The 26,455-nt window shown below is 42.6% G+C and overlaps 1 protein-coding gene across 1 annotated transcript; it reads right to left on the bottom strand.

Annotated features, from left to right (window-relative positions):
• Positions 1–5,046: 5,046 nt before the first annotated feature.
• On the bottom strand, positions 5,047–26,012 carry ephx1.L (epoxide hydrolase 1, microsomal (xenobiotic) L homeolog). The gene is made up of 9 exons (XM_018261834.2): positions 25,687–26,012; positions 19,943–20,127; positions 17,764–17,944; positions 12,988–13,215; positions 11,724–11,853; positions 9,301–9,515; positions 7,189–7,297; positions 6,918–7,043; positions 5,047–6,403 (listed from the first exon to the last, which is right to left on the bottom strand). Exons 2-9 carry the CDS (start codon positions 20,120–20,122, stop codon positions 6,202–6,204), a joined length of 1,371 nt encoding a protein of 456 aa, XP_018117323.1. The 5' UTR covers positions 20,123–20,127; positions 25,687–26,012; the 3' UTR covers positions 5,047–6,201.
• Between the last annotated feature and the right edge of the window lie 443 nt (positions 26,013–26,455).

Raw genomic sequence — 26,455 nt, 5'->3', positions numbered from 1 at the left:
GCGGTGACATTTACACATCACTTTTATAATCAGCATAGATGTGTAATGGCTGGATATCGTAAAGCGGCCGCAGACTGCATTGTAGTGAGGCTATCACAGACACGTTTAAAGGAACAGTAACATCCAAAAATTAAAATCATTTCAAGTAATGAAGATAATGATAGTGCCCTGCACTAGTACAATTGATGTGTTTGGTTCAGAAACACAACTATAGTTTATATAAACAAGCTGCTGTGTAGCGATGGGGGCAGCAATTCAAGCTGCTGAAAAAGGAGAAAAGGCAAAGGATACACAGCAGATAACAGATACGATCTGTAGTATACAATGGGATTCTTCACAACTTGTCTGTTATCTGCTATGTATCCTGTGCTTGAATGCTGCCCCCATGGCTACACAGCAGTTTGTTTATATAAACTATAGTAGTACTTATCTGTTATCTACTGTGTATCCTGTGCTTGAATGGCTGCCCCCATGGCTACACAGCAGCTTGTTTATATAAACTATAGTAGTTTCTGAAGCAAACGCACCAGTTTTAACAGTACATTATATTGTCATTCCTTTAAAACACTTTCATTTCTTGGTGTTACTGTTCCTTTAAATGGGAATATATAAGAATGCTGTGAGTTTCGGGGGAACAGATTTCCCTGGGAATCACTGGCCCAGTTTAGCCATAGAGCAGAGCTTGTTTCCAAGTGAAGGGAAAGTTCTATGTTTGTGTCAGTGAGTTCCCTCCCTGGGGAGCAGTTGAGTATAAAGCAGCTGGTTGTTGTGTTTGGGGTTTGCTGGCCGGACAGCTGCTTGGGAAACAAAGAACACAAGGCTCCGCCCTCACAACACTTGCTGCAGACTGTAAGGCATTGAGTCAGACACACAGCCCCATGGGAGGGGATTTCACCTGTTTTGTGTTGTCTGAGAATGTCTCTAATGTCATGCTGCTTTCTCTGCTCTCCTCCCGCCCCTTCTCTGGAGACACACAGAAAATTTCACATATAAAATAAGATCACATGACAAGTCAGACACGTGGCTTCTGCTTTATATAAACTCATCATTCCTATAATGACTTCTATTTTGATCTTGTCTAGAAATGCTGCACCTGGTTTCTGTACCAGTCCAAGCCCCCCCCCCCACCCTTTAGTAGGGAGATCTGCAGATGCCCCAGTAGCTCCCCATCTTCTTTTTTGCTGATTCACTGCACATGCTCTGTGCTGCTGTCACTTACCGAGCTTAGGGACCCACTCACAATATACAGTACAGTCATATGTAAAAGTTTGGGAACCAGTAGGTAACAGGTGTTTTTCTTGGAATGCAGTGTTCTTCTTCCGCCATGCAAAGTGCTTTTTGTTATATCCAAATAACTACATTTCTCTCATCAGTCCAAAGGACTTTGTCTCCAAAATGACTGTGGTTTGTTTAAATGAGCTTTTACATACAACAAGCGACTCTGTTTGTGGTGTTAGTGCAGAAAGGTCTTCTTTCTCATCACCCTGCCATACAGATGTTCTTTATGCAAATTGAGCTGAATTTGTAGAACGATGTACAGATACACCATCTGCAGCAAGATGTTCTTGCAGGTCTTTGGAGGTGATCTTTGGGTTGTTTGTAACCATTCTCACAATCCTCCTCATATGCTGCTCCTGTATTTTTATTGTCCTGCCAGAACTGGGTTTTACAGCAACTGTGCCTGTGGCCTTCCATTTCCTGATTCCATTCCTTACAGTTGAAACTGACAGTTTAAACCTCTGAGATAGCTTTTTGTAGCCTTCCCCTTAACCATGATACTGAACAATCTTTGTTTTCAGATCGTTTGAGAGTTGCTTTGAGGATCCCATGCTGTCACTCTTCAGAGGAGAGTCAAACAGAAGTACAACTTGCAATTGGTCACCTTAAATACCTTTTCTCATGATTGGACACACCTGCCTATGAAGTTCAATGGCTAATCCAACCAATTTGGTGTTGCCAGTTATCAGTATTGAGCAGTTACATGCATTCAAATGAGTAACATTACAAGGGTATCCACATTTTTGCACAGCCAGTTTTTCGCATTTGATTTAATTTCATACAACTGAATACTGCTTCACTAAAAATCTTTGTTCAGAAAACTCCCCAGTACTCAGATGTTCCTGGGAAATGAAAGACATACCACTGTTATCTTTTTTGCTGAAAGTGGAGTAAATTATTATGCAGGGTATGTATGCATGTATAATGCACAAGTCTATATATTATATATGTAACATTCACAAAACAAAGCTGATTAGGGGTTGTTTGCCTTTGAATTAACTTTTGGTGTGATGTAGAGAGTGATATTGAGACAATTTACAATTGTTTTTCATTTTTTATTATTTGTGGGTTTTGAGTTATTTAGCTTTTTATTCAGCAGCTCTCCCGTTTGCAATTTCAGTAATCTGATTGCTATGGTGTTATCCTGATTGCTAGTTGTGTAATAATAATAATAGTAATAATTACAATAAAATAGTAGCCTTATAGAATATTTGTTATTAGAAGGGGTCAGTGAAATTTGGTTTGAAAGCTGAAAAGAGTCAGAAGGTGGCAAATAATTCAAAAACTATATATAAAAAAAAAATGAAGGCCAATTGAAAAGATACTTAGAATTAGTGACAAGTTCCAGCATTAGACTCTCATGATGTTCACATAAACCAAATGAATGTATGAGAAGTGTTAGATATACTGGAAATACTGCACTGTAGTTTTTCGATTTCAAGATATAATAGTAATGTACCCCCTACTGTAAATGATAAGGATATTAGAAGTCACTGAGGGGTTCTGTGACCATATAAAGGCACAAGGCTGCAGGCTGAGTTATACAGGGAACTCTGAGTATCACTCATGTATTATAAGGGATAATGTAACCCCTACTGTAAATGATAAGGATATTAGAAGTCACTGAGGGGTTCTGTGACCATATAAAGGCACAAGGCTGCAGGCTGAGTTATACAGGGAACTCTGAGTATCACTCAGGTATTATAAGGGATAATGTACCCCCAACTGTAAATGATAAGGATATTAGAAGTCCCTGAGGGGTTCTGTGACCATATAAAGGCACAAGGCTGCAGGCTGAGTTATACAGGGAACTCTGAGTATCACTCATGTATTATAAGGGATAATGTACCCCCTACTGTAAATCAGAAGTCATTGAGAATTGCTGGATCATGTAGAACTGATGGATGTGCAGTTTGATATCTCATGTTCCAATACCATCTCACCCTTATTTGAGAATCAATATGATAAATTCTTCCTGTATGAAATTCCCTATGTTCCTATGCTGTGGATTTCACTATGTGATACAATGTCAGAGTTGTGTGGTTCAATTCCCCGGTTGCTGCCTTTGATTTATAGAGCTCAGAATAAAAGAGAGAGAATATTTTATGTAGAAAATAAAACCTATCAATCAAGTGAATGGAAACAATCACCTTGGCAAGTTCTCTCATCAAAGTCTTTAAAGCTCAGGCACATTATTCAGCAGGAGAGCAATTCCTAATGATATTCTATAAATAAACATTATTTCCTGCTCTGTTCAACTGAACCAGTGGTCAGACCCGAGCCCCTTCTTTATGTGCCATGTCTGTAGCAAACCAGAAAATCATAGATGGAGGGAATTTATTCTTTAAAGTAAGAGGCTGATATTATAATAATCTGTCCTTTCACATTGCTATTAAATATGGGCAATATCTACCTCTTATATTTTTGTATGATCAGTAGTGAGTCAGAAATGTATCACTTAACTATTCAAGCAGCACAGGGGCACTTACAGTAGCAACTCATGTAGTCTGATGGTGCCTATAGTAACAGTGGGACAATAGTCTGTGGGAAGGGAGTGTGACTGTGGGATAGCAGGTATAGTAGGGAGAGATGGTGTCTATAGGAACAGTGGATAATAGTCTCTGGGAAGGGAGTGTGACTGTGGGATAGCAGGTATAGTAGGGAGAGATGGTGTCTATAGTAACAGTGGATAATAGTCTCTGGGAAGGGAGTGTGACTGTGGGATAGCAGGTATAGTAGGGAGAGATGGTGCCTATAGTAACAGTGAGATAATAGTCTCTGGGAAGGGAGTGTGACTGTGGGATAGCAGGTATAGTAGGGAGAGATGATGCCTATAGTAACAGTGGGATAATAGTCTCTGGGAAGGGAGTGTGACTGTGGGATAGCAGGTATAGTAGGGAGAGATGGTGTCTATAGTAACAGTGGGATAATAGTCTCTGGGAAGGGAGACAGTATTTTATTTAATGCTCATATCAAATAAGATTCCTTTAATCCCACAGCAGTGCTAACACAGATATATGATTCTGTATTCATTATAATCAGTGATCATTAGGCATTTTTTGTAGCATTTATCCTATTAGATATCCCATTGTACCCTATGGGGTAACAGCTGCTACACTGGATTAGAAATTACTAGCGGATATCAGGCTGTGCTGGGGGTCAGAGGTTATAAGGGACAGGTGCACTAAACAGTTCTGAGGCCACTGGGGCAATTACTTAAATAAGTAGAAAAAGAAAGGACAGATAGAAGGTTACACAGGTCGGTCTCCAATTTCTGCTTTTAGACTCAGTATTTGGTGGCAGGTGACAGACAGAGATCAGGATAAAGTGTCACTGCTGCTTCTGAAGAGGAAAGTTCAGTGTCTGATTCAGTTTATTGTCTGGGACATAAACAATGACTGCAGTTCCCTGCTCTTACCACTAGAGGAGGCCAGTCAGCTGGGTTTGTAAAGCATTTTTACACTATAAGGACACACTATAGATACAGTGGGACAGTGCTGATCATTGCTAGGGTGTAGGATTGATTCCAGCAAGGGGGCTTGTAGGTCATTAATGGTAACCAAGTTAAAACAAGATCTTATAGACAAGAAAGTCTAAACGGAGGCACTAGGGAAATGTGCCAAACATGGGGTAAATTAAATACCTACACTTATACTGTATGCACAATTGTCTTCTGTGTATTCTATGGGATGGTGCAGATGATGAGCTTTCGGACACCCCCCCCCCAACCAGTCCTGACACAACAAGCTGACAATAAGCGCAACCATGTTGCTGTCAATACAAACCTTTATTTCATTATGAGAGATGCACACGGAGCAACAAGGAACTCTCTACAGAAAATACTAATTGCTCATTAGTCACTGGAATGTGCAGAGTTGCACTGAACTTTGGTGCAGACTTGGAATTGTGAGTTGGTCCCTCGGTTCAACCAGACACAAAGCCCAGTGACATCACAGAAGGGATCTAGGGGCCCTTTCCTCTAACATCAATTTTGCACCTTAATGATTCCATTTGTGATGTCTTGGGGGGCACAAGGGCTTTTTAATTTCTTCTAGGAAGTACTGCAGTGGAGGGGGGGAGGCCTGTACAACAAGCTGGTGTCGGTACGGGACTGTGAGTAGTGAATGTAGTAAGGCAAGCTGGTGTCAGGGGGTGGGTCTGTAACTGTGAGTAGTGCATGTAGTAAGGCAAGCTGGTGTCAGGGGGCAGGGCTGTTACTGTGAGTAGTGCATGTAGTAAGGCAAGTGTGCAGGGCTGCAACTGTGAGTAGTGCATGTAGTAAGGCAAGCTGGTGTCAGCGCTGTAACTGTGAGTAGTGCATGTAGTAAGGCAAGCTGGTGTCAGGGGGCAGGGCTGTTACTGTGAGTAGTGCATGTAGTAAGGCAAGTGTGCAGGGCTGTTACTGTGAGTAGTGCATGTAGTAAGGCAAGCTGGTGTCAGGGGGCAGGGCTGTTACTGTGAGTAGTGCATGTAGTAAGGCAAGTGTGCAGGGCTGCAACTGTGAGTAGTGCATGTAGTAAGGCAAGCTGGTGTCAGCGCTGTAACTGTGAGTAGTGCATATAGTAAAGCAAGCTGGTGTCAGACGACAGGGCTGTAACTGTGAGTAGTGCATATAGTAAAGCAAGCTGGTGTCAGACGACAGGGCTGTAACTGTGAGTAGTGCATATAGTAAAGCAAGCTGGTGTCAGGGGGCGGGTCTGGAACTGTGAGTAGTGCATGCAGTAAGCAAGTATCAATACAGAGTCATTAACATGAGAAAGCATGGCAGTACAGAGCAAGTATCAATTTCAGCTGTAGAAAATAGAGAAGCCCTAAGGGTAATTTATTGGATCAGGCCTAGTTACATTCTATAAAGCTGTGATTGTCTCTACTATCAGAACATGGACCCACTGCTTCTCAGAATGGGCTATATACACATCAGACCTATTTCCGCTGCACTTTCCCTACAAACTGCTGGATGTCCTTAGCCAGAAGTTCCGGCTCCTCAAAGGCTGCAAAATGGCCGCCCCTGGGCATGTAATTAAAGGAGACAATACTGAGGTATTTCTGCTTGGCCCAGAAGGGAGGGCAGTGCACCAGCTCATTGGGGAAGGAGGCGATGCCTGTGGGAACTGTCACTGGCACCCTGAAAAACAGAGACATCAGAAATCAAGTATATTTTCATTACAGTAACAGCAGCCATTGTATCAGGGACAGAGCTAACACTGGGGCATTTGAAATTTCCCATTGATCTATATTTGGTGCCCACGATTTATCAATTTTCAAATGGCTAAGATCATGTAAGTTGCCATCAGAACTTTCCAGCCCCTCCCTCGGTAAACTTCTACCAGTGTTCTAGTCCCACCCACTGCTTCGGCTACAGACGAGATACCCTGCTCCAACCCCCGTATATTCTAGTCCAACCCAATTCTACTCCCTGTATTATGTTGCTCTAGTTCAAACCACCAAAGTTCATGTCTCGTAGAACCTGTAACTGCCACTAAAGTCTTCTACTCCAGCCCACCACTAAAGTCACCATGCTCCTCCCCTATAAGTTGCCTAGAGTGTTCCAGTTTGGGTCCAATGTTTTAGTCCCATATTTCATGGAATCTGATGGAGACACAAGGGGGTAAAAAAAGATTGTGCCTTATTGTCCTTACTTGTCATGTTTGGCTGTTCCGACGCCCTTGCCAATTACCTCCTTGTAGAATCTCATAGAGGAAACAATGGAGCCCGACAGCCAGTAGATCATGACGTTGGTCAGTAGGTCATCCAATGAGAACTTCCTGCGAGGCAGACATATTTCTATATATTACTCATAACCCAATGCAATGATGACTGCAAATACACATCCCCTTCTGCCCCCACCCCACCCAAGGTACACCCAGTGCAAGGACATGACACCACCAGGACATGACTCCACTAGGTTACCTCTCAAGTCCTCCATCTTCATGATCCCGGAAGTCTGGGTCGGTCCATGTAGAGAACTTCTCCAGGATGTAGGCAGCAAGTCCAACTGGGGAGTTATTTAGGCCACAGCCTAGAGGGGGGGGGGCAGGACAGTTAGAAAGGAAAAAAAGCTGGTAACACTGCAGTGTTTTCAAGGCAGGTTTTAGGCACATATGTGGGCAGCTAACTGGTAGTTCCCAGAACTGTGGGTCTCGCTTGTCTATAGTGGTCAAGAGCCTTGGCCTGGTGGCTCAGCCTAAAGGGTAAGATTTGGAGAGAATGCCTATTTGTTCACCTAGATACACCTGGAATCCCCAGCTTGAAGCTTCAATTGGTTGAGATTTAGAATGAAGAGAAAAGACACCCTCTGTGAGAGTCCCTATTAGAAGGTGCCTCAAGAGCATTGGCTCCCAAACTGTAGGGCTGACCTGGAAAGGACTGGAGCAGTTCTAGTGGGGGTTCAGCTTGAAGGCCAATTTCAGCAACATTTGGTGACCATTTTACCATCTAGATATTCATGTAAGTTCATCATAAAGGGGAGATATAGTTCTTGAAATTGGAGTCAGGAGACTTCCCTGGGTTATAAAAAGCTGGGTTGGATTCTCAATGTGAAATGTGGATGTGGTGGTGCAAGTCCCAGAGAAAGGTCAAGTCAGGGTAGGGGTCCCTATAAGTGAGGTACTAGCCAGTGGGGGTTACACACTGCATGAGGACACACACATATCAACACAGTAGGCAATGAGCCCCAGCAATGAGAGTTAGTGGGTACAGTGGCTATCACCAGGGGTTCCAGAGCTGTTCTACAAACTCCAGGGGTTCCAGAGCTGCTCTACAAACTCCAGGGGTTCCAGAGCTGTTCTACAAACTCCAGGGGTTCCAGAGCTGCTCTACAAACTACTGGGGTTCCAGAGCTGCTCTACAAACTCCAGGGGTTCCAGGGCTGCTCTACAACACCAGAGGTTCCAAAGCTGCTCTACAACACCAGGGGTTCTAAAGCTGCTCTACAACTCCAGGGGTTCCAGAGCTGCTCTACAAACTTCATGGGGTTCCTGGGTGCAAAAGTGTAAAGTTGTACTGAAGATTAAAAAATAATTATATTTCTGGCAGGAGGCAATTTGGGGGGAGATTCTGTGTACATGCACTCACTCACACTCACTCACAACCACACACTCACTCACTCACAACCACACACACTCACATCATCATCATTTATTTATATAGCGCTGTCAAGATACGCAGTGCTTTACTCACATACACACACAAAGGTGCAGTATTGGCTGTGCTCACTGACTGATCTGGCTTTTTGCCCAATAATCTCATTAATAATTGATCTCAATTCAAACAGCATCTGCCTCTGTTCGGTGCCAAAGTTTCGTTAGGGGCAGATTTGCAATTAAAGGAAAGGTTCTTATCTTAGATCTGTAACTGCAAATGATCCCCCAAGAGAGAAAGAAAAAGTAGCTAATGATAAAGGAAAAAAGCCACAAAAGGACCCCTTTCACTGGTGATGGGAACATGATCATTTAGTTGTACGGGGGCCCCCAAAATGTCTGTCGGCAGCCCTGATGTATGATACGAGTGGGTTTGTATAACTGATTACCAGAGATATTTTGGAATTGCAGATGGCATTACAAAGCGCTGGGGTCCCTTACAGACAGGGGGGCTCATTTATCAACACTGGGCAAATTTGCCCATGGGCAGTTACCTATAGCAACCAATCAGTGATTAGCTTTTTAAAGCCATCTGCAAGTAGAACAATGAATGCAGCAATTTGATTGGTTGCCATGGGTTATTGCCCATGGGCAAATTTGCCCAGTGTTGATAAATGAAGCTTTCCATCTACCCCTCTCCTCATCCCATTGCATCAGGCGACACACAGCGATTGGTCAGTCAGAAGCAGAGGCTCAGCCTCCAGCCAACTGACCAATCATATTGCAGTATATTACAACCCGAAGAGTTGGACAAAGATTATTAAGCAGTTTCATTTACTAGAATAAAGGCAGCAGGGGCCCCTGGGATCCAATCAATCGGACTATTCCTAATAAAGTGAATCCAAAGCACAATGTGGCTTTAAATTAAGATCCCATTTCTCACCTGCGGTGTCAGGCTTGGTGGCCTGGAGGTGCATGTAGCCGCTCTCCTTCATTACATGGGACACAACCTTTTTAAAGAAGGGGAACAGCCTCCGAACATCTTCGTCTTGGAGCCCAAACAATCCCGGGAATCGCTGGCCCAGAACAACCGACAAGATTTGGGGAAGTTTTGTGGGGAAAGCTGCAGCCATATTTATGTGCAGTCCCTTCACCTGGCTACATGGGGAGAGGCAAAGGCAGATATTTATTAAAAACAAAACAAAACAAATGGGAGCGAATACATTACCTGTTAAAGGGCAACTAAAGCTTGACAATCAAGTTTTGCCCAGACGCTCTGATATTTTCACAACTCTTTAGTTTCCAAAAAAAAAGTATCTTTATGTATTAAAAACAAAAGCTTTCTACCCATTAGGTGCTGGTGTCATATTGGATTCCTTCACGCACAGCAAGTATTACGACACCCCCTTTATATTCTCTGCACACGCCCAGTTTTGCTGGCACCTCCCACTTGATTTAATACAGACACAAAGATGGAAAAAACATTTTCTGGTTGCCTGTTCAAAAAGCAAACCGCAGACTGGTTGCTATTAGTTACTCGACCCGGTGCCAACCAGTGCAACCTACCAGGATGTAACATGTGGAAATACCAGTGTGGCTTTATATTGGTATCTCCTCCCAACATTTTGGAAATAGAAAGAGGGACAAAAAGATTAGCGACATTTTTGACCACGCCCATTTTTGTGGCTACACCCCCTAATTACCATTTTCATTTTACAAAATTTGTCAGGTAATGAAAGTTTGAACTGGGTTTTTACGTGTTTTGCTAATGAAGGTGAATTGCCCTTTCAGCTGCAAGTCTCAGTTTACCCAAGAGATCTGCTTTTCTTAAATTGTTACAGTTGTTTCTTTGCTTATCTTAAATTGTTACAAAAGTATCCAAGTGCACCTGCTGAATGTTCTGGGCTCTCTGGCAAAAGCCAATTACGTTAGAAACTTTGTATCCTTTTCTGGCAGTTCAGTGCAGGAGATCAAAGAGAAAGTCGGGACATTTCAGTAACAATTCGTTACTGTCCCACAAAAAACGGGACAGTTGGGAGGTATGGATCCAAATGAGCAATACAGGTGGAACTCCGGATGAATTAGAAGAAGTTTATTGCAACATTAGGGTAACAGAATCACCTTACGCATTTCGGGAAACATTCCCTTAATGATAGGCATGCCTATAAACTCCTAATTTATCCGGAGTGCCGCCTGTATCGCTCATTTGGATGTATATCACAGATCACAGCTGGGTCGCTGGTTGCTGAGCACACAGAGTTTGTGGAGCTGATTGGAGGGACATTGAGTCGTGGTGGGGTGAGTCTTGAGCGGCCATATTCCCACTGAGTTTGGAGATAAAGCCAAAGGCAGATTCATTCTTCTTTGGACCCTGGGCTTTGCCCTGCACCCTCCCACCCCAAACCCAGTCCTGCTTCATTCACATGCCACTATGCCCATGTCCTGCCCCATCTGATGACACTGGGCCCAGATGGGCCATATGGGGATCCCCCCCAGTGAGCTCCTTCTATCCTTTCAGCCATCCCTCAAATGTAATGTAATAAAAAGCACAGTTTGCCCAGGAGCAGTTACCATAGCAACCAATAAACAACCGACTAGTAAATGCTACCTGCTGATTGGTTGCTATGTATATGTACTATATCAAGTGGGCAGAGTTTGGGTTGGTCGAGGGCATAAAAAAAATGGCCAGGCAGATTATGGTCTACAGGTGAACTATAACTACTTAGCAGACAGGGCTCAGCACCCAGGGCTCCAGACATGCCCTTTAGGGCAATGACACACGCTCAGATTCTGGGAGATTTAGTCACCCGACGATAAATCTCCTCTTCTTCAGGGCGACTAATCTCCCTGAACTGCCTCCCGTTGGCTAGAATCGAAATTGCCGGCAGGATGGCACGCGGAGCGCTTTGTTTTCCAAAGTCGCCCGAAGTTCGCTCGTGTGGCAACTTCGGAAAACGAAGCGCACCGATTGCCATCCTGCCAGCAACTAATCTCCCAAATCTGAGCGTCTGTCTCTGCTTTAGGTGCAGGGCCCCGGTAATTAAGTATTGTGAGGCATCTCATTAATGTCAGCAAAACTAAGAACTGTTGGTTCCTGTGGGGGGGAGGGGACAGGAATGGAGACAATGATGCACCTTTTAAATAAAATATTCAGCATGAGGAGCGTTCATTGGATTTAGCCCGGAGTTCAATCCTGGTCTGTGACTCCTGTGCCAATTCCTCGCTGCTTTTTGCATATCTCTGCACCGACCCTATTGTGAGATCTCTTAGGCACAGCCAAGCTATGGCTGAACAATCTACACATAGTGCTGCTAATAAATACTATTGACTTCCCAAAAATTGAAATTATTTGCCCCAGTTCCTTACTTTGGAGCGATCTGAGCAAGGTTTGTGCAGATCAAGGATCCCCAGTCTCCTCCCTGTGCGTAGAACTCCCGGAAGCCGAGTCTTCGCATCAATTTGTAGAAGATACGGGCAACTGCCACCGATTCACATCCTGTAGGGGGAGACACCGAGTCATCAGATCAATTCACCTCTGATGAAGCAAATGCTAGAAAAATAAACTCCCTTTGCTCTGATTTTGCAAGAATTGGTTAATGATCCTCATTCTGGGGTCAAATGACCCCCCTGCAGTTCTGTTCCAGTGACCCAGATGTAACAAGTAACAGAGTTAGTCTGGTTAATTTGTTCCTCTGGTTTGTTATTCTGATCTGCTTCTCCTCAATGAATAGGGCACCATCAATGTGTGACACAATAAGGGGGTTAGTTATCAAAGGTAGAATTTTAGAGGTTTTTCATACCTCAAATAAACTCACAAACTCAAATTTTCTCGAAATTAAGAAAAAACCTGAGTGGAAAAAACTACAGTTCAACGACCCGAAAAAGTGAGTTAATTGAGTTTTCCGTGGGAAAAAACTCAAATCGCTCAAATTAAACGAGTTTTCAGGCAAAACAATTAAAAAAAAACTCGAACATCATGAAGGCGATTAACATCATCCAATGGTTCAAGAGACATCTGTCATTGGCTCCTACATGACCTCAGCAGGTTTTAGATGGTGTATTTTCAGATTTGAGATATTTTCAGCTTCGGGGTGTAATAAATCTTGAAAAAAAATAGTTTTTATTATTATTACAAAAATACCCCAAAAAATAGCGTTTTGGACCTCAAAAAACTCGAATTTTTCTTGAAAACACAACTTGACCGTTGATAACTAGCCCCCTAAATGTTTGTATCTCATTCAACCTGCAAAACAAATCAATTGAGTTGCTACTTTATGACCTACGAGAAGACATGTGTAATAATTGTTGCTATTGTATATCAGAAATACACATTTTTGCTTCATCAGACCATACATTTCTGTCTTTGCTTGGTTAATAAATAGGGATGCACTATATTGGATTCAGACAAACCCCCGAATCCTTTGCGAAAGATTCGGGCAAAAACTGAACCGAATCCAAATCCTAATTTGCATATGTTTTGCATAAGTTTTATGACAAAAAGTCACTCGATTTCCCTCCCCGATTCAGTTCAGCTGGGCAGAAGGGTTCAAATCCGAATCCTGCTCAAAAAGGTGGAATCCTGGCCGAATCCTGGCAACAGGTGACCTTTAATTTTTTCCTTTGTCTGTACCTTGTTTGTGGGATGCCTCCGAGAAGCTGTAGCCAGGAATGGAAGGGCAGATGACCTCAAAGATGTACTCAGTGTCCAGCCCGTGGCTCCCTGGATCCGTCAGTAATGGGATAATCTTGTAGAACTCATAGAAAGATCCCGGCCAGCCATGAACCATTATAATGGGGATGGGAGTACGACCCTCGGGCAGGTGAGGAGGCTTCACGTGAACAAAGTGGATGTCAAGCCCTGTGGAAAAAGTTAATGTCACTTATAACATGATGGCTGAAATAACACAAGATTTGGGCATGAAAATATCACTCTATAGGCTCAATGGGATATTTCAAAGGTATATTGCCACGGGAAAACATGTTTTTTTCAAAATGAATCAGTTATTAGTGCTGCTCCAGCAGAATTCTGCTCTGAAATCCATTTTTCAAAAGAGCAAACTCATTTTTTTATATTTAATTTTGAAATCAGACATGAGGCTAGACATGTTGTCAGTTTCCCAGGTGTCCCCAGTCACTTCTGCTCTGATAAACTTCAAACACCCCTCTCCCTTCCCCTACAGCAGCAATCAGCAAAACAATGGGAAGGTAACCAGATAGCAGCTCCCTAACACAGATAACAGCTGCCTGGTCGATATAAGAACATCTCTCAATAATAAAAATCCAGGTCCCACTGCAACACATTCAGTTACATTGAGTAGGAGAAACAACAGCCTGCCAGAAAGCAGTTCCATCCTAAAGTGCTGGCTCTTTCTGAAAGCACATGAACAGGCAAAATGACCCGAGATGCACCTACACACCAATATAACAACTAAAAAAAATAATGAGGGCAGACACATTAGACAGCTTTAAGGCTTGTTCCGTATTCATCAAGGGAGGAAATGTCAGGCTGCTGCTCTTACTATTCACAGAACTGTTTAGTCCCAGGAACTGGTCATATTACAGTTTTGGACACTTTCCCCTGTGCCTTACAATATTTATGGTTCAATGTTCCAGGGGCCAAATGTCCACATGACTGACCCCTAACCCTGACACAACTGCAATCATTGAGCATCTCAGTCAGATTCCTCTGTGGCGCCACATGCATCTGGATCATGTTACTGTAAATACAAGCAGGGTTTTATGGGCAGTTTGAGCTCTAAAAACAACAAATGCAAAAACGTTGATTTAATCCAATGTTCTCTGCATTGTGCTGCTCACAGAACATGCCAGGGGGGCCTGGGTTCATTGTCATAAACCTAGAGGGTTCCCGACAAATAAAATGTGTGCTTCTTAACCCCTACACTGCCAGGAAACACTTATTTTTTTTTTAAAATTTGTTTTTATTAACTTTTTCAAAAAGACATACAAAAGTACAGAAGAAAACAAAAGAAAGTCTTACAATTGTCTACCTAGGGTAGTCAGAGGTTACATATTAGGTACAACAAAGCGATATGCCTGCATTTGCTTCATGAAGAGCAACCCAACCATGCCTAAGTCACTGCTTGAAATGAGTGAGTAGCAGTGTCAGGCAACTCAAGCCAAGGACCCCATATCTTTAGGAATTTTTCGGGACACCCTCTAGCTAAATACACAGCCTTCTGCAGGGGGAGAATTTCGTTTATTAATCGTTTCCATCGACTTAAAGAGGGGGGGCAAGTATCCTTCCAGGTCAGCAAAATGGCTTTCTTAGCATAATAGAGTAGTTGCAAATAAAATAATCTCTGGCAACGGGGAAAAGTAAGTGGTTCAGTGAGACCCATTAGACATAGCTCCGGGGAGCGAATATTCGGTAAGTCAAAGCTAGATTGAATATAATCTAGTACCGACCCCCAGTAACCTTGTATACTAGGGCATTCCCAGAACACATGGAAGAGAGTACCAACCTCCACACCACATTTGTAGCATGTGTCTGGTGTTCCCGGGTAAATCTTGGCAAGTCGTTGGGGGGTGAGATACACCCTGTTGAAAAATTTTATCTGTATCAGTCTATCCCTATTTGAAATGAAAAGTTCTGGAATCTGCTCTATGACACCCTTCCAAGCCTCCTCATCCATAGCTGGGATATCTACTTCCCATTTTAGGCGTAAACGTTCCACATGTGAGCCCGAGGATTTCTGTAAAATAGCGTAAATCCATGATATGGCTTTTTGGAGCCCTGGCTGCCGGAGATATCTTTCAAGCGTACATTGGTTTAAGTCTAAGGGACGGAACCGAAACTGGGCCTGAAAGGCATGGCGCAGTTGCAGATAGCGAAATATCATATTAGATGGTAGCTGATGCTCTGTTTTCAAGGTCTGGAAGGGTTTAAGCTGCCCTCTCTCTACAATATGGGTTAAGTATTTGATTCCCATAGACGCCCAAAGCCCAGAATCGGGAAGCCCCTTAAAATGTTGAAGTTTGGAGTTCTCCCATAAGGGGGTACCAGGCGACCAGGTATCTTGGCGTGGGTACATGCGCTTAATATATAGATTGAAAATTTTTATCACTGGGGTCATAGATGAAGTATGGGGAAAAGCGGAGTTCTCTCCTCTGTACAAATGATTTGCCAGGGCCTCAAGTGAGGTGGCACACGCCGCTTCCACCAAAAGGGCATGATTATTCATATCTACCGTCAGCCACCAGTGAGCATAAACCAGTTGTGAGGCGTGGTAATAAAGTAAAAAGTTTGGCAACGCCAGGCCTCCCCCTGATGTAGGGGACTGTAGGGCTGCTAGGCTGATACGGGGGGCTCGATTCTCCCAAAGAAAGGAGCTGGTTATTTTATCCAGTTGTTTGAACCAGCTTTGGGGTATATATGTTGGGGCATTATGTAACATATATAAAAATTTAGGCAGGAAAATCATTTTGACAAGGTTCGCCCTTCCCACTAGGGAGAGAGGAAGGTTGGCCCAGGTCGTAGTTTTCCTGCGGTATTCCTGTAAGACAGGGTCTAAGTTGTAGGGTATATATTCTTTGGGGTCTCTATGAATTATCACACCTAGATACTTAAAGGAGCTAGTCCATTGCAGAGGAGAGGGGGTTCGGGCCAGGGGTGGTATCTGATCGATTGGGAATATTGTAGATTTCTCCCAATTTACTCTAAGCCCAGAGTGAGCACCGAACTGGTCAACCACTTGCAGAAGCCTAGTTAGCGAGGCCCCCGGGTCTGCCAGATATACCAGCATATCATCGGCATACAAGGACACCTTCTCTTCCAGCTGACCTAATCTGAGACCAACTATGCCTGGATCTCTGCGAATCTGAACGGCCAGTGGTTCTATCGCTAACGCAAACAGAAGGGGGGAAAGAGGGCAGCCCTGCCTCGTGCCTCTATGTAGCTCAAACGGTTCTGAAAGGTAGTTGTTGCAGGAAACACTTATTAAAGGAAAAATGTACCCCCAAAATGAATATTCAAAGTGGACCTGTCACCCAGACATATAAAGCTGTATAATAAAAGTCCATTCCAATTAAACATGAAATCCAAATTATTTTTTATTTAAGCATCCATAGCTGTTGTAAAATCATTTAAAAATCTCAGCTGTCAATCAAATCTTGCCATCCCCTCCTCTATGCCTTAGGCAAGCAATTACTTTCACTTTCCATTCAGCACTTACTAGATGTCACTGCTCTCCCCACATTCCCTTTACCATTTAATTATGTAACCAGTGCATGGGGATGGACATCAGGTCCCCCATTCTGGTGCACAAACAAGATTCTGAGATGATACAAGGCTTGTCTTAATAACAGTGTCCACAAAATGGCTCCTGCCTGCTTGTTATAATTATGAATTCCCAGACGGAAGGAAACAAGATTCAAATAATTTTTACAGTGTAATTTAAGTTCCTTTTGCTTGACTAATGTCATAAAATAGGATTTTGAATTATTTTTTTGTGTGACAGGTCCCCTTTAAGCAACAGATTTTGTGATGGTCTGTGTGCTGCCTCAGAGATCACCTGACCAGAAATACTACAACTCTAACGGTAACAGGAAGAAGTGTGGAAGCAAAAGACAGAACTCTGTCTGTTATTTGGCTCATGTGATCTAACAAGTATGGTTTGTTTGTGTGCACCGTGAATCCTATGATCCCAGGGGGCGGCCCTTATTTTTTTAAAATGGCAGTTTTCAATTTATGGTTACCCAATGGCACATACTACTAAAAAAGTATATTATTATGAAAATGGTTTATTTATATGAAGCAGGGTTTTACATATGAGCTGTTTTATGCAATATCTTTTTATAGAGACCTACATTGTTCAGGGGGTATAGTTTTCCTTTAATAAGTAAATCTAAACAAGTAATACAACAACATTAAACACTATATAGATCAATTGAAAAGCAGTATCTGTCAGTGCTATTTTTCTGCACCACTAGTTCCGACTACTGAAACAATATAAAAGAAGTCAGCTCTCCTCAGGCCAAGATTCCAGCAATTCCTTAGCAGTTTAACGTTCAATTACAAGTCACAGATATCCCACGCGAGTGTTCTTGTCTTGTCCCCATTTATGAGAAATCGCTGCAGGGGACAAAGCGGCCCATGTGCCATTGCCCTTAGTCACATAGGCAAAAAGTGAATTACTATGTCAGTTGCAGTACCAGCTTTGACCTGTTTTAGTAATTACCTCCCTCTATAGGAAGCAATGGAACAGTGCCACCAGCAATAAGGTATGATAGTTTTAGTTCCCTCCGCCAGGTCTTTATGTCTTTGAAAAACACATGGGGCTGGTAAATACCCTCTAGGGCCTTTGCACAAAAACAAGAATTTTGCGGAAGGCATCAAAACACATACAGTTGTCCTTCCATAGATGAATGGGGCCAAGTTGTCACCTACCTTCAATTTTGGTTTTGAAATGTGGAAACTGGTTGAGAATATCCAGTTGTTTCCTCCAGCTAAAGCTATTTCTCCAATAGTCAACCACCTTCCTGAGATGGGTGGAGTTGAAGCCATAATTAAAGCGGCTGCCTTCCAGCGGCTCTGTGTATCGGGTATGTTCAATGCGATCAAATAAATCCTGCAAAACAAGTGAGCATATATGTACCGTCATGATTTTGCCACACAACCCCTCAGTGACTTTTAATATCCTTATAATTTACAGTAGGGGGTACATTATCCCTTATAATACATGAGTGATACTCAGAGTTCACTGTATAACTCAGCCTGCAGCCTTGTGCCTTTATATGGTCACAGAACAACCCCTCAGTGACTTCTAATATCCTTATCATTTACAGTAGGGGGTACATTATCCCTTATAATACATGAGTGATACTCAGAGTTCCCTGTATAACTCAGCCTGCAGCCTTATGCCTTTATATGGTCACAGAACCCCCTTGGGCTCTTCTGATATCCTAATTTACAGTAGGGGGTACATTATCCCTTATAATACATGGGGGTCACAGTGGAGGCAGTGTTTACAGGCGTGCCCCTCCCACTGTCACATTTCATGCTTTTATACAAATCAGGAGACACTGTGACGGCTTCTCACCCCAGGAATGTGGCCCTACAGCTTTTACTGAAATGCAACTTGCATTTGATGGTGAGAGTCATAATCCAGTTACAGTTGGATGACTGCAGGATAGAACCCCCCTATTGTTCGCTACAAGCTTTTTTTTTGTGGGGCGTGAATTATTTTGAAACATAGTATTATTATTATAGAACAGATGTGGGGGGCATCAGGTAACAATACTAATATTACTTGTGTATAAATCACACAGTATTCTGGGTTATAATGTCCCTGCAGTTAGTGCAACCCAATGCCACCGACAGACAGCAGATCCCCCCAGGATGACTCTGGGGAGCCAGACATTTGGGGAGCAGAGCAAGGGGTGCAGGCAACTCTATTCTGGGAAATAAAACCCAGCTCTCAAGTGGTGTCAGGCTGCCCAGGCAGGGAACAAACTGTCACATAAAGTGAGGGGGCAGTGGCACTGCTTTTGTTGTTCTGTTAGTAACAGATTTATATTGAAGGTCGTACTGAGCAAGACGGACAGTGGTTCCCATCAGAAAGACTAAACGAGGCCCATGGGAATTTCTGTAGCCATGGCACGGTGCCACAATGCTGTCATTAATAGAAGAACATGATGTTGCTGGCTGGGGGCAGGATCTGAGGCTGGAACGGACACTCTTTGTTTCTGTCTGAGTGGGCTGAGCCATTATTGCTCTGATGGGCCGACGGCATCCACAGGTCAAAAGGAACACGGCCCCCTAGCAGCCAAATCATCAGGGAAAGGGCACAAGCCTTGCTCCGTTCTACCAGGCAATAAGTGTATAGTTGCAATTTTACAGCTGGTTAGTATAACGGGCAGTTAAAGGAAAACTATACCCCCAAAATGAATTACTTAAGCAACTGATTATATCAAATTAAGTGACATATTAAAGAATCTCACCAAACTGGAATATAGTTATATATAGTTAAGTAAATATTTCCCTTTTACATCTCTTTCGTTGAGCCACCATTTTGTGATGGTCTGTGTGCTGCCTCAGAGATCCCCTGACCAGAAATACTGCAGCTCTAACTGTAACAGGAAGAAGTGTGGAAGCAAAAGACTGAAATATGTCTGTTAATTGGCTCATGTGACCAAACATGTATGGTTTGTTTGTGTGCAGCGTGAATCCTACGATCCCAGGGGGCGGCCCTTATTTTTTTTAAATTTTCTATTTATGATTACCCAATGGCACATACTACTAGAAAAGTATATAATTATGAAAATGGTTTGTTTCCATGAAGCAGGGTTTTACATATGAGCTGTTTTATGCAATATCTTTTTATTGAGACCTACATTGTTCGGGGGTATAGTTTTCCTTTAAGCAAAGCTAGATGCTACAGAATTAAGGCAGGCATGGTGCATTTGTGTTCTGGATACAGGAAAATGGAAATGTGCCCTAAAACCTAACAAGGTGCAGAGGTTGAACAAAGATGGGTCTCAAGTTTAATGGATGTACTTGGAGCTGTACTCCATAGGCCACATTCCCACCACTACTAAATATGACACTGATCAGAGAAAATTCCTACTTTTAACTCTTCATCCGTGGTTTCAATCTTGAATGGGTGGATTTCTTCATCCTCGTTGTCTGGTCGCAGGCCAGGGCCCCACCACCCGTCACCCATCTCTAAAGTCTCATTCTTCTTTCTAAAGATGAAGTGGTAGAGCAGCGCCGCCACACCAAGGGTTAAGAGCAGCTCGAGGAGCATGGTGCCTGTGGTAGAGGAGAAATAAAGCAAAAAGTCAGAGCCAGTGCAGTTCCAAGGCCGAGTGTTACCCCATACTGCTAAGACCTCTGCCTGCCCAGTGCCCTGCCACCTACACAACAAGCCTGACTATGCCCACAATTTGTCCTGTTTTTCCTGTTATGCCCAGACTCACTGGCCAACCAAATCCTTTGCAGTCAGAGGATCAGACCAACAAATCTGTCTGGTCTCCCCACTCCCACTGGCCCTAACAATGTCGGCACTGAAAAGGTTCAAAATCTGCCCAGGTCTAGTAACCCATAGCAACCAAGCTTGCTTTTAAACAGCTAACATGTAATTGCTACCTGCTGATTGGTTGCTAAGGGTTACTAAATCTTCAGCTTTTTGTAACATTGTGCCAATGTTCCTGGTTTTTAAATGGAATAAACATACTACAAATAAATACAATGCAGCCAACATGATTTTCAGGCAATGGCTATTACTATGGTTGCTAGAATCTCCCTGAGTCTAGCAACCAGGCAGTGGTTTGGCTGAAAGCCTGGAAAATGAATAAAAGTGGAACTCAACTGATAAACACTATAAATAAAACCAGGCCTGTTATAAATCTGCTTTGGGTTCAGTGACCCTAGCATTTAAACTGATGGTCTTGGGAAAGAGATATACTCCTTCAGTATATCAAGCTGGATAATTAGTGACGAGCCCTAAGCTTAGCTTCTCAACAGCTGCTCAGAGCCCACTGAGCATGTGAGTGTCACAGACACTTTCCAACATGGTGACCCCCTGTGACAAGTTTGAAGTCCTGGATCATTGCTGCTATTGACAAGCTGAAACTTTAGCCTCGTGCAATAAATTCACTATATAAAATATGGCATTTTTAGCTATATTCATTTTTAGGGTTTAGTTCTCCTTTAACAGTTCCTCTTTAAACAATGCAGACAGATGAAAACATGTGAAGCAGCCAAAATTCTTACTGTTTGTGTATTTCGGACTTTGATAAAATCTCGGCTCATTATAAGAAACAAAGACAGAACATACAAGGGTCGGACTTGGCACAGTTTACAGCAAAACCCTTACAGCACAGCCAGCAGGGTATATAGGCATAATAACATGGCCTTAACCAAAGAGGTCCTGCAGCCTGTACTGCTAGGAACATACATCCAATCCTGATCATATATTTAGATGATAGTATCCCTGTAAATTAACAGCAGGAGCTTTATATGTCAGAACCTGTGCAGCTCTATATGGTTAAGGCATAAAAGAGCCAAGTTTGCCCAGGCACAATGGAAATAACAACAGAAATCTGATTGGCCCGTGGTGTTCCTGGAATTACCAAGGGCTTTGTCTGTACATACAGCACCATGCAGCTGTCCTACAAGTCTGTGCGATTATCACAGGCAGAACATTGCTTCTATCTATGCATATCTGTGTTTATATATATATATATATATATATATATATAATACACAAAAGCCATGAATATCCTGTAAATTATATCCTTATAAACGGTGAGTTCTGATGTCATTTCTGTCACATGACTCATTGGAATTTGTGTATTATAATAAATAAAGTACCCCCAGTTGTAAAATATGAGGATATTAGAAGCTACCTCGGAGTTTCATGACCTGTATAAAAACACTCGGCCTTCAGCCTCGTGTTTTTATATGGTCATGAAACTCCTCTGTAACTTATAATATCCTTATATTTTACAAGAGGGGGTACTTTATTCACTATATATATATGGGTAGGTGCTGCCATATTCTTTCCCTTAGACAGTACAGTAAAAGGGTAATGTGTGTGTGTGTGGAGGACTCATTTAAACCCATGATTAGGAGATGCCATACAGCTTAACCTCTGAAGTCACAATAATGTTCTTTTGTTTCCAGCAGGAGAATGCAGAATGTTATAACATAAGGAAACAATATCTAAAATGATTTAAATAAACCCAAATTTTTCTCCCCCACAATCAGAAGCATTTGGGCAAAGCCTTCTCCTGGCATCCCAGTATGTGTGGCGCTTGCCGAATAAACCACATCAAAGGGACAATGGTTGGGATCTGATGTGATCTTTAGTATAATCACAGTAAGTGGAGCACAAACTATGGGGGTGGGGGGTTCCCACAAACATTGGAACTTCCCCAATACAAATGATCAGCCTCATCTGTGCAGATACATTCTGCAAGGTCAATGGCACACTGGACTGATTCAGCTTGTAGATAAACACACACCGACAATCAGCCCCTGCTCTTAAATTAGCACTGCATTCATCCAGAACCACTGCATCGGCTTGGGTGCTTATATATCCTTTTTAATTTACAGTAGGGGGTACATTATCTCTTATAATACATGAGTGATACTCAGAGTTCCCTGTATAACTCAGCCTGCAGCCTTGTGCCTTTATATGGTCACAGAACAACCCCTCAGTGACTTCTAATATCCTTATCATTTACAGTAGGGGGTACATTATCCCTTATAATACATGAGTGATACTCAAGAGTTCCCTGTATAACTCAGCCTGCAGCCTTGTGCCTTTATATGGTCACAGAACCCCTCAGTGACTCCATTGTTTCATTATGAACCAGAACCTCAATGAAAGCACTGAGATAACTGAAATGCGAGATCCGTGACCTGCGGCTGAACTGCACCCTCGTTACTCGAGTAATCTGTAAAGTAATAATAATAATCCTATTGTCTTCTGCTCTTAATGCTCCGACACAGACCCAAAGCCCATATACAGTTACACAGCAACAATAATACACAGAATAACTATGCAAACAGGTAAGGACCTATGTTTGGGAAAGCAGACAAGGGAATGGGCGCACTGGAACCAGAAAGAACAAGTCCTTTAAGGCCATTTAAAGGGGAAGTTGACATTTCACGCTTGAAAACTATAATTTGTCTTGGTATTTTTTATTGGTTGTGTACTAACGAATTTTTTTTAAAAAAAGATTTGATGTTACTAGTCCTCTAAACAGAGGCAGCTGCATTCTATTACAGTTGCAGTTGGTGTCCACTTATTTATTTTTATTAATAGTTTTTTTTTAATGTATTTGTTATGCACAGGAAAACTGCTTTGTGGTTGCTGGGGTCACTCCGGATCCCAAGAAGGATGAGCGTGAGAGTGGGGTAAAGCAGTATGGCAGCTTGTCAGCAGATAAAAGTTATAGCAGGAAGAAGACAGGCTCTTCAGATAAGCGCAGTGCGGACAGACATTCCGCCAGTTATCAGAGGTGGGAATGAGGGGGACGCGCTGCTGGGCTGCCAATATCAGCACACACACAGTGCATGGGGAATGTGAACACAGCCTTGAACTGGTTATAATACATGGCGCTGGGCCCAGTCCTTCTGCTGGGCTGCCCAATGTTCCCATGTAGCGGGTCAATGATTTCATATATCACACTATAAAGTGAATTAGCCCTTAAATATTCTGTAAGCACTGGGAACCCAACTGAGGCTCATTTACTGCAAAGATACAGAGTATGTTGCTGCAATTCTATATGCAGGGATGGGACCTGTTATCCAGAATGGTCGGGACCTGGAGCTTTCCGGATAATGGATCTTTCCATAATTTGGATCTTCATACCTTAAGTCTACTGGAAAATCTTTTAAACATTAAATAAACCCAATAGGCTGATTTTGCTTCCAATAAGGATTAATTATATCTTAGTTGGCATCAAGTACAAGTTACTGTTTTATTATTACAAAGAAAAAGGAAGTCGTTTTTTAAAAATTTGGACTATTTGGATAAAATGAAATCTATGGGAGACAGCCTTTCTGTAATTCAGAACTTTCTGGATAACCGGTTTCCGGATAATGGATCCCAGTTCTACTCCCTGCACCCTATCTGGCTACCAACAGGTAACTTTAAGTATGATGTAGAGAGTGATATTCTGAGACAATTTGCAATTGGTTATCATTTTTTACTACCGTATTTGTGGTTTTCAGATAATTAGCTTTTTATTTGGCAGTTTTCTAGTCTGCAGTTTCAGCAATCTGGTTGCTAGGGCTCGAGTTAGCCTAGCAAACATGCATTCATTTGAATAAGAGACTGGAATATGAATAGGAGAGGCCTGCATAGAAAGACGAGTAATAAAAAGTAGCAATAACAATACATTTGTAGCTTTACAGAGCATTTGTTTTATATGGGGTCAGTGACCCCCATTTGAAAGCTGGAAAAGAGTCAGAAGAAAAAGCCAAATAATTCAATGAAGACCAATTGTAAAGCAACTCAGAATTAGCCGTTCTATAACATACTTAAAGTTAGTTTGACGGTGAACCACCCCTTTAATAGGTGCGAAGATATAAATCAGCCTCCTCCTTGCTCTGCAATAACAATAATGGGCCTGACGTGACCAGGACTTATCGGTGCAACCCACATGGGGGTACTGATAAGAATACACTTACGCCTGTTCATAAAAAAAAAAAGAAAAAAAAAAAAAAAGAGACTCTCGCCTAAAAATATGTTGCCGTTCTCCAAACGAAAGTTTGACGTACTGTGTCATTGCTAAAATCTACATAGTACTTAATGGGGTGGGTCACCTTTACGATAACGTTTAGTATGTTATAGAATGGCTATTTCAATCTTTCAAACTTTTCAATCTGCCTTAATTTTTTCTGTTTTTTTATAGTTTTTTAATTATTTGCCTTCTTCTTCTGACGCTTTCAAATACGGGTCACTGACCCCATTTAAAAAAAAACAAATGCTTTGAAAGGCTACAAATGTATTGTTATTGCTACTTTTTATTACTCATCTTTGTTTCGGGCCTCTACAATTCCTATTCCAGTCTCTTATTCAAACAATGCATGGTTGCTAAGGTAGTTTGGACCCTAGAAACCAGGTTGATGAAAATGCAAACTGGAGAGCTGCTGAAAAAAAAGCTAAATAACTAAAAAAAAAACACAAATAATAAAAAATTAAAACCAATTGCAAATTGTCTCAGAATATCACTCTGTACATCATATTAAAAGTTAATTCAAAGGTGAACAGCCCCTTTAAAAGTAAAAACGAAGGAAATGTCCACTTTTAGTAGGAAATTCTCATTGGGAACAAGGCCAAAGCTCATGATATGGAGGGTCCCTGAACCCTGGGGAGGGTATCGTTGCCACCTGTACTGGCCATTGGGCTGATCCCAATTTTATTAATAGGGAAAAAAGATAAATATATAGGAAGGCCGGTATTTTTTTCAAGAAAAGGTGGTGACCCTAGAGGAGGGGGTCACACAGCTGCTGCAGAACTTCCATTGGGAAGCTGAGTTGGCAGAAGCAAAACATTAAACCCATTATCAACCAATCAGCGTTTGCAGCTCAGCTGTTTAAAGCAAAAACATCTAATTGGTTGCTATGGGTTACAAGACCCACTGCTGTGCCCCCAGCTGCTAAACTAGAAGTTCCGATGAGCTCAGTCTCTTGTGCTGGTTTCAGTTGGGTCGGGTAGAGACAGAAGAGTGAGAAGCCCCTTTAGTCTCCATAGCCACAAAGTGACCCGTTTAACCATCTGTAGGATCCCCCAATCTAAATGGAGCCGCTCCTTAGTGTTCTGCCCCAGTCAGTACTAAATATAAACGCAGTCACCTCTGGTCCCGGATCGTTGGCAATTTGATTCCGTACAACTTGTAGACGCTGCTACTTTCTGCAACTGCGATGTTTCCCCGCGCAATGCGTCTGCCCCGCAGGACTGGGGCTCCCAGACTGCTCCCCGACCCGCAGGACTGAGCGACTCCGACTGAGACGGATCAGACAGGCGACTCGGAGCTGCTGAGAGTCACACGGTGCGAGATGTCAGCCCCGAGCTCCGTATTACCAGTCACTCATTAGATGTTATTCAAGCAGCGCGGTGCGTGCTGGGAGCTGTAACCCTTCTGTGCAGCCACTAGGCAGCTCCCACCTCTCTCTGTGCAAAGGTTGTGAGAGCAAAGTCTCCTGAGATCATGGGAAATACAACGTGCTTTGCTCTATTACACACTGGGGAGGTTGCACCACACTCACACAACACTTCCCCCTCCTCCCAGTGGCTGTAAACTACAAGTCCCATGATCCTCTTGGAGCAAGGAAAGGGCAGCCTTTCAAAAGTTCCAAATTCAGCCACTTGTAAAGTATTTCAAGGGAGTGGGATCCTAGTCTGTGACCCTGAACCCATCCTGTATGGCACAGTTATAGCAATGCTGCCTTGATTAAATGCACCTTCAAGGGGTTGTTCACCTTTAAATTAACTTTTACTATAATGTAGCGAGTGATATTCTGAGACAATTTGCATTTGGTTTTTATCATTTGTGTTTTTTTGAGTTATTTATCTTTTTTTATTCATAAACTCTTCAGTTTGCAATTTCAGCAATCTGGTTGC

This window comes from Xenopus laevis, chromosome 5L (assembly GCF_017654675.1).
Source record: "Xenopus laevis strain J_2021 chromosome 5L, Xenopus_laevis_v10.1, whole genome shotgun sequence".
Classification (NCBI taxonomy): Eukaryota; Metazoa; Chordata; class Amphibia; order Anura; family Pipidae; genus Xenopus; species Xenopus laevis.
Note: the sequence above shows the minus strand (reverse complement) of the source record. Positions and strands in the feature narration are given on the sequence as shown.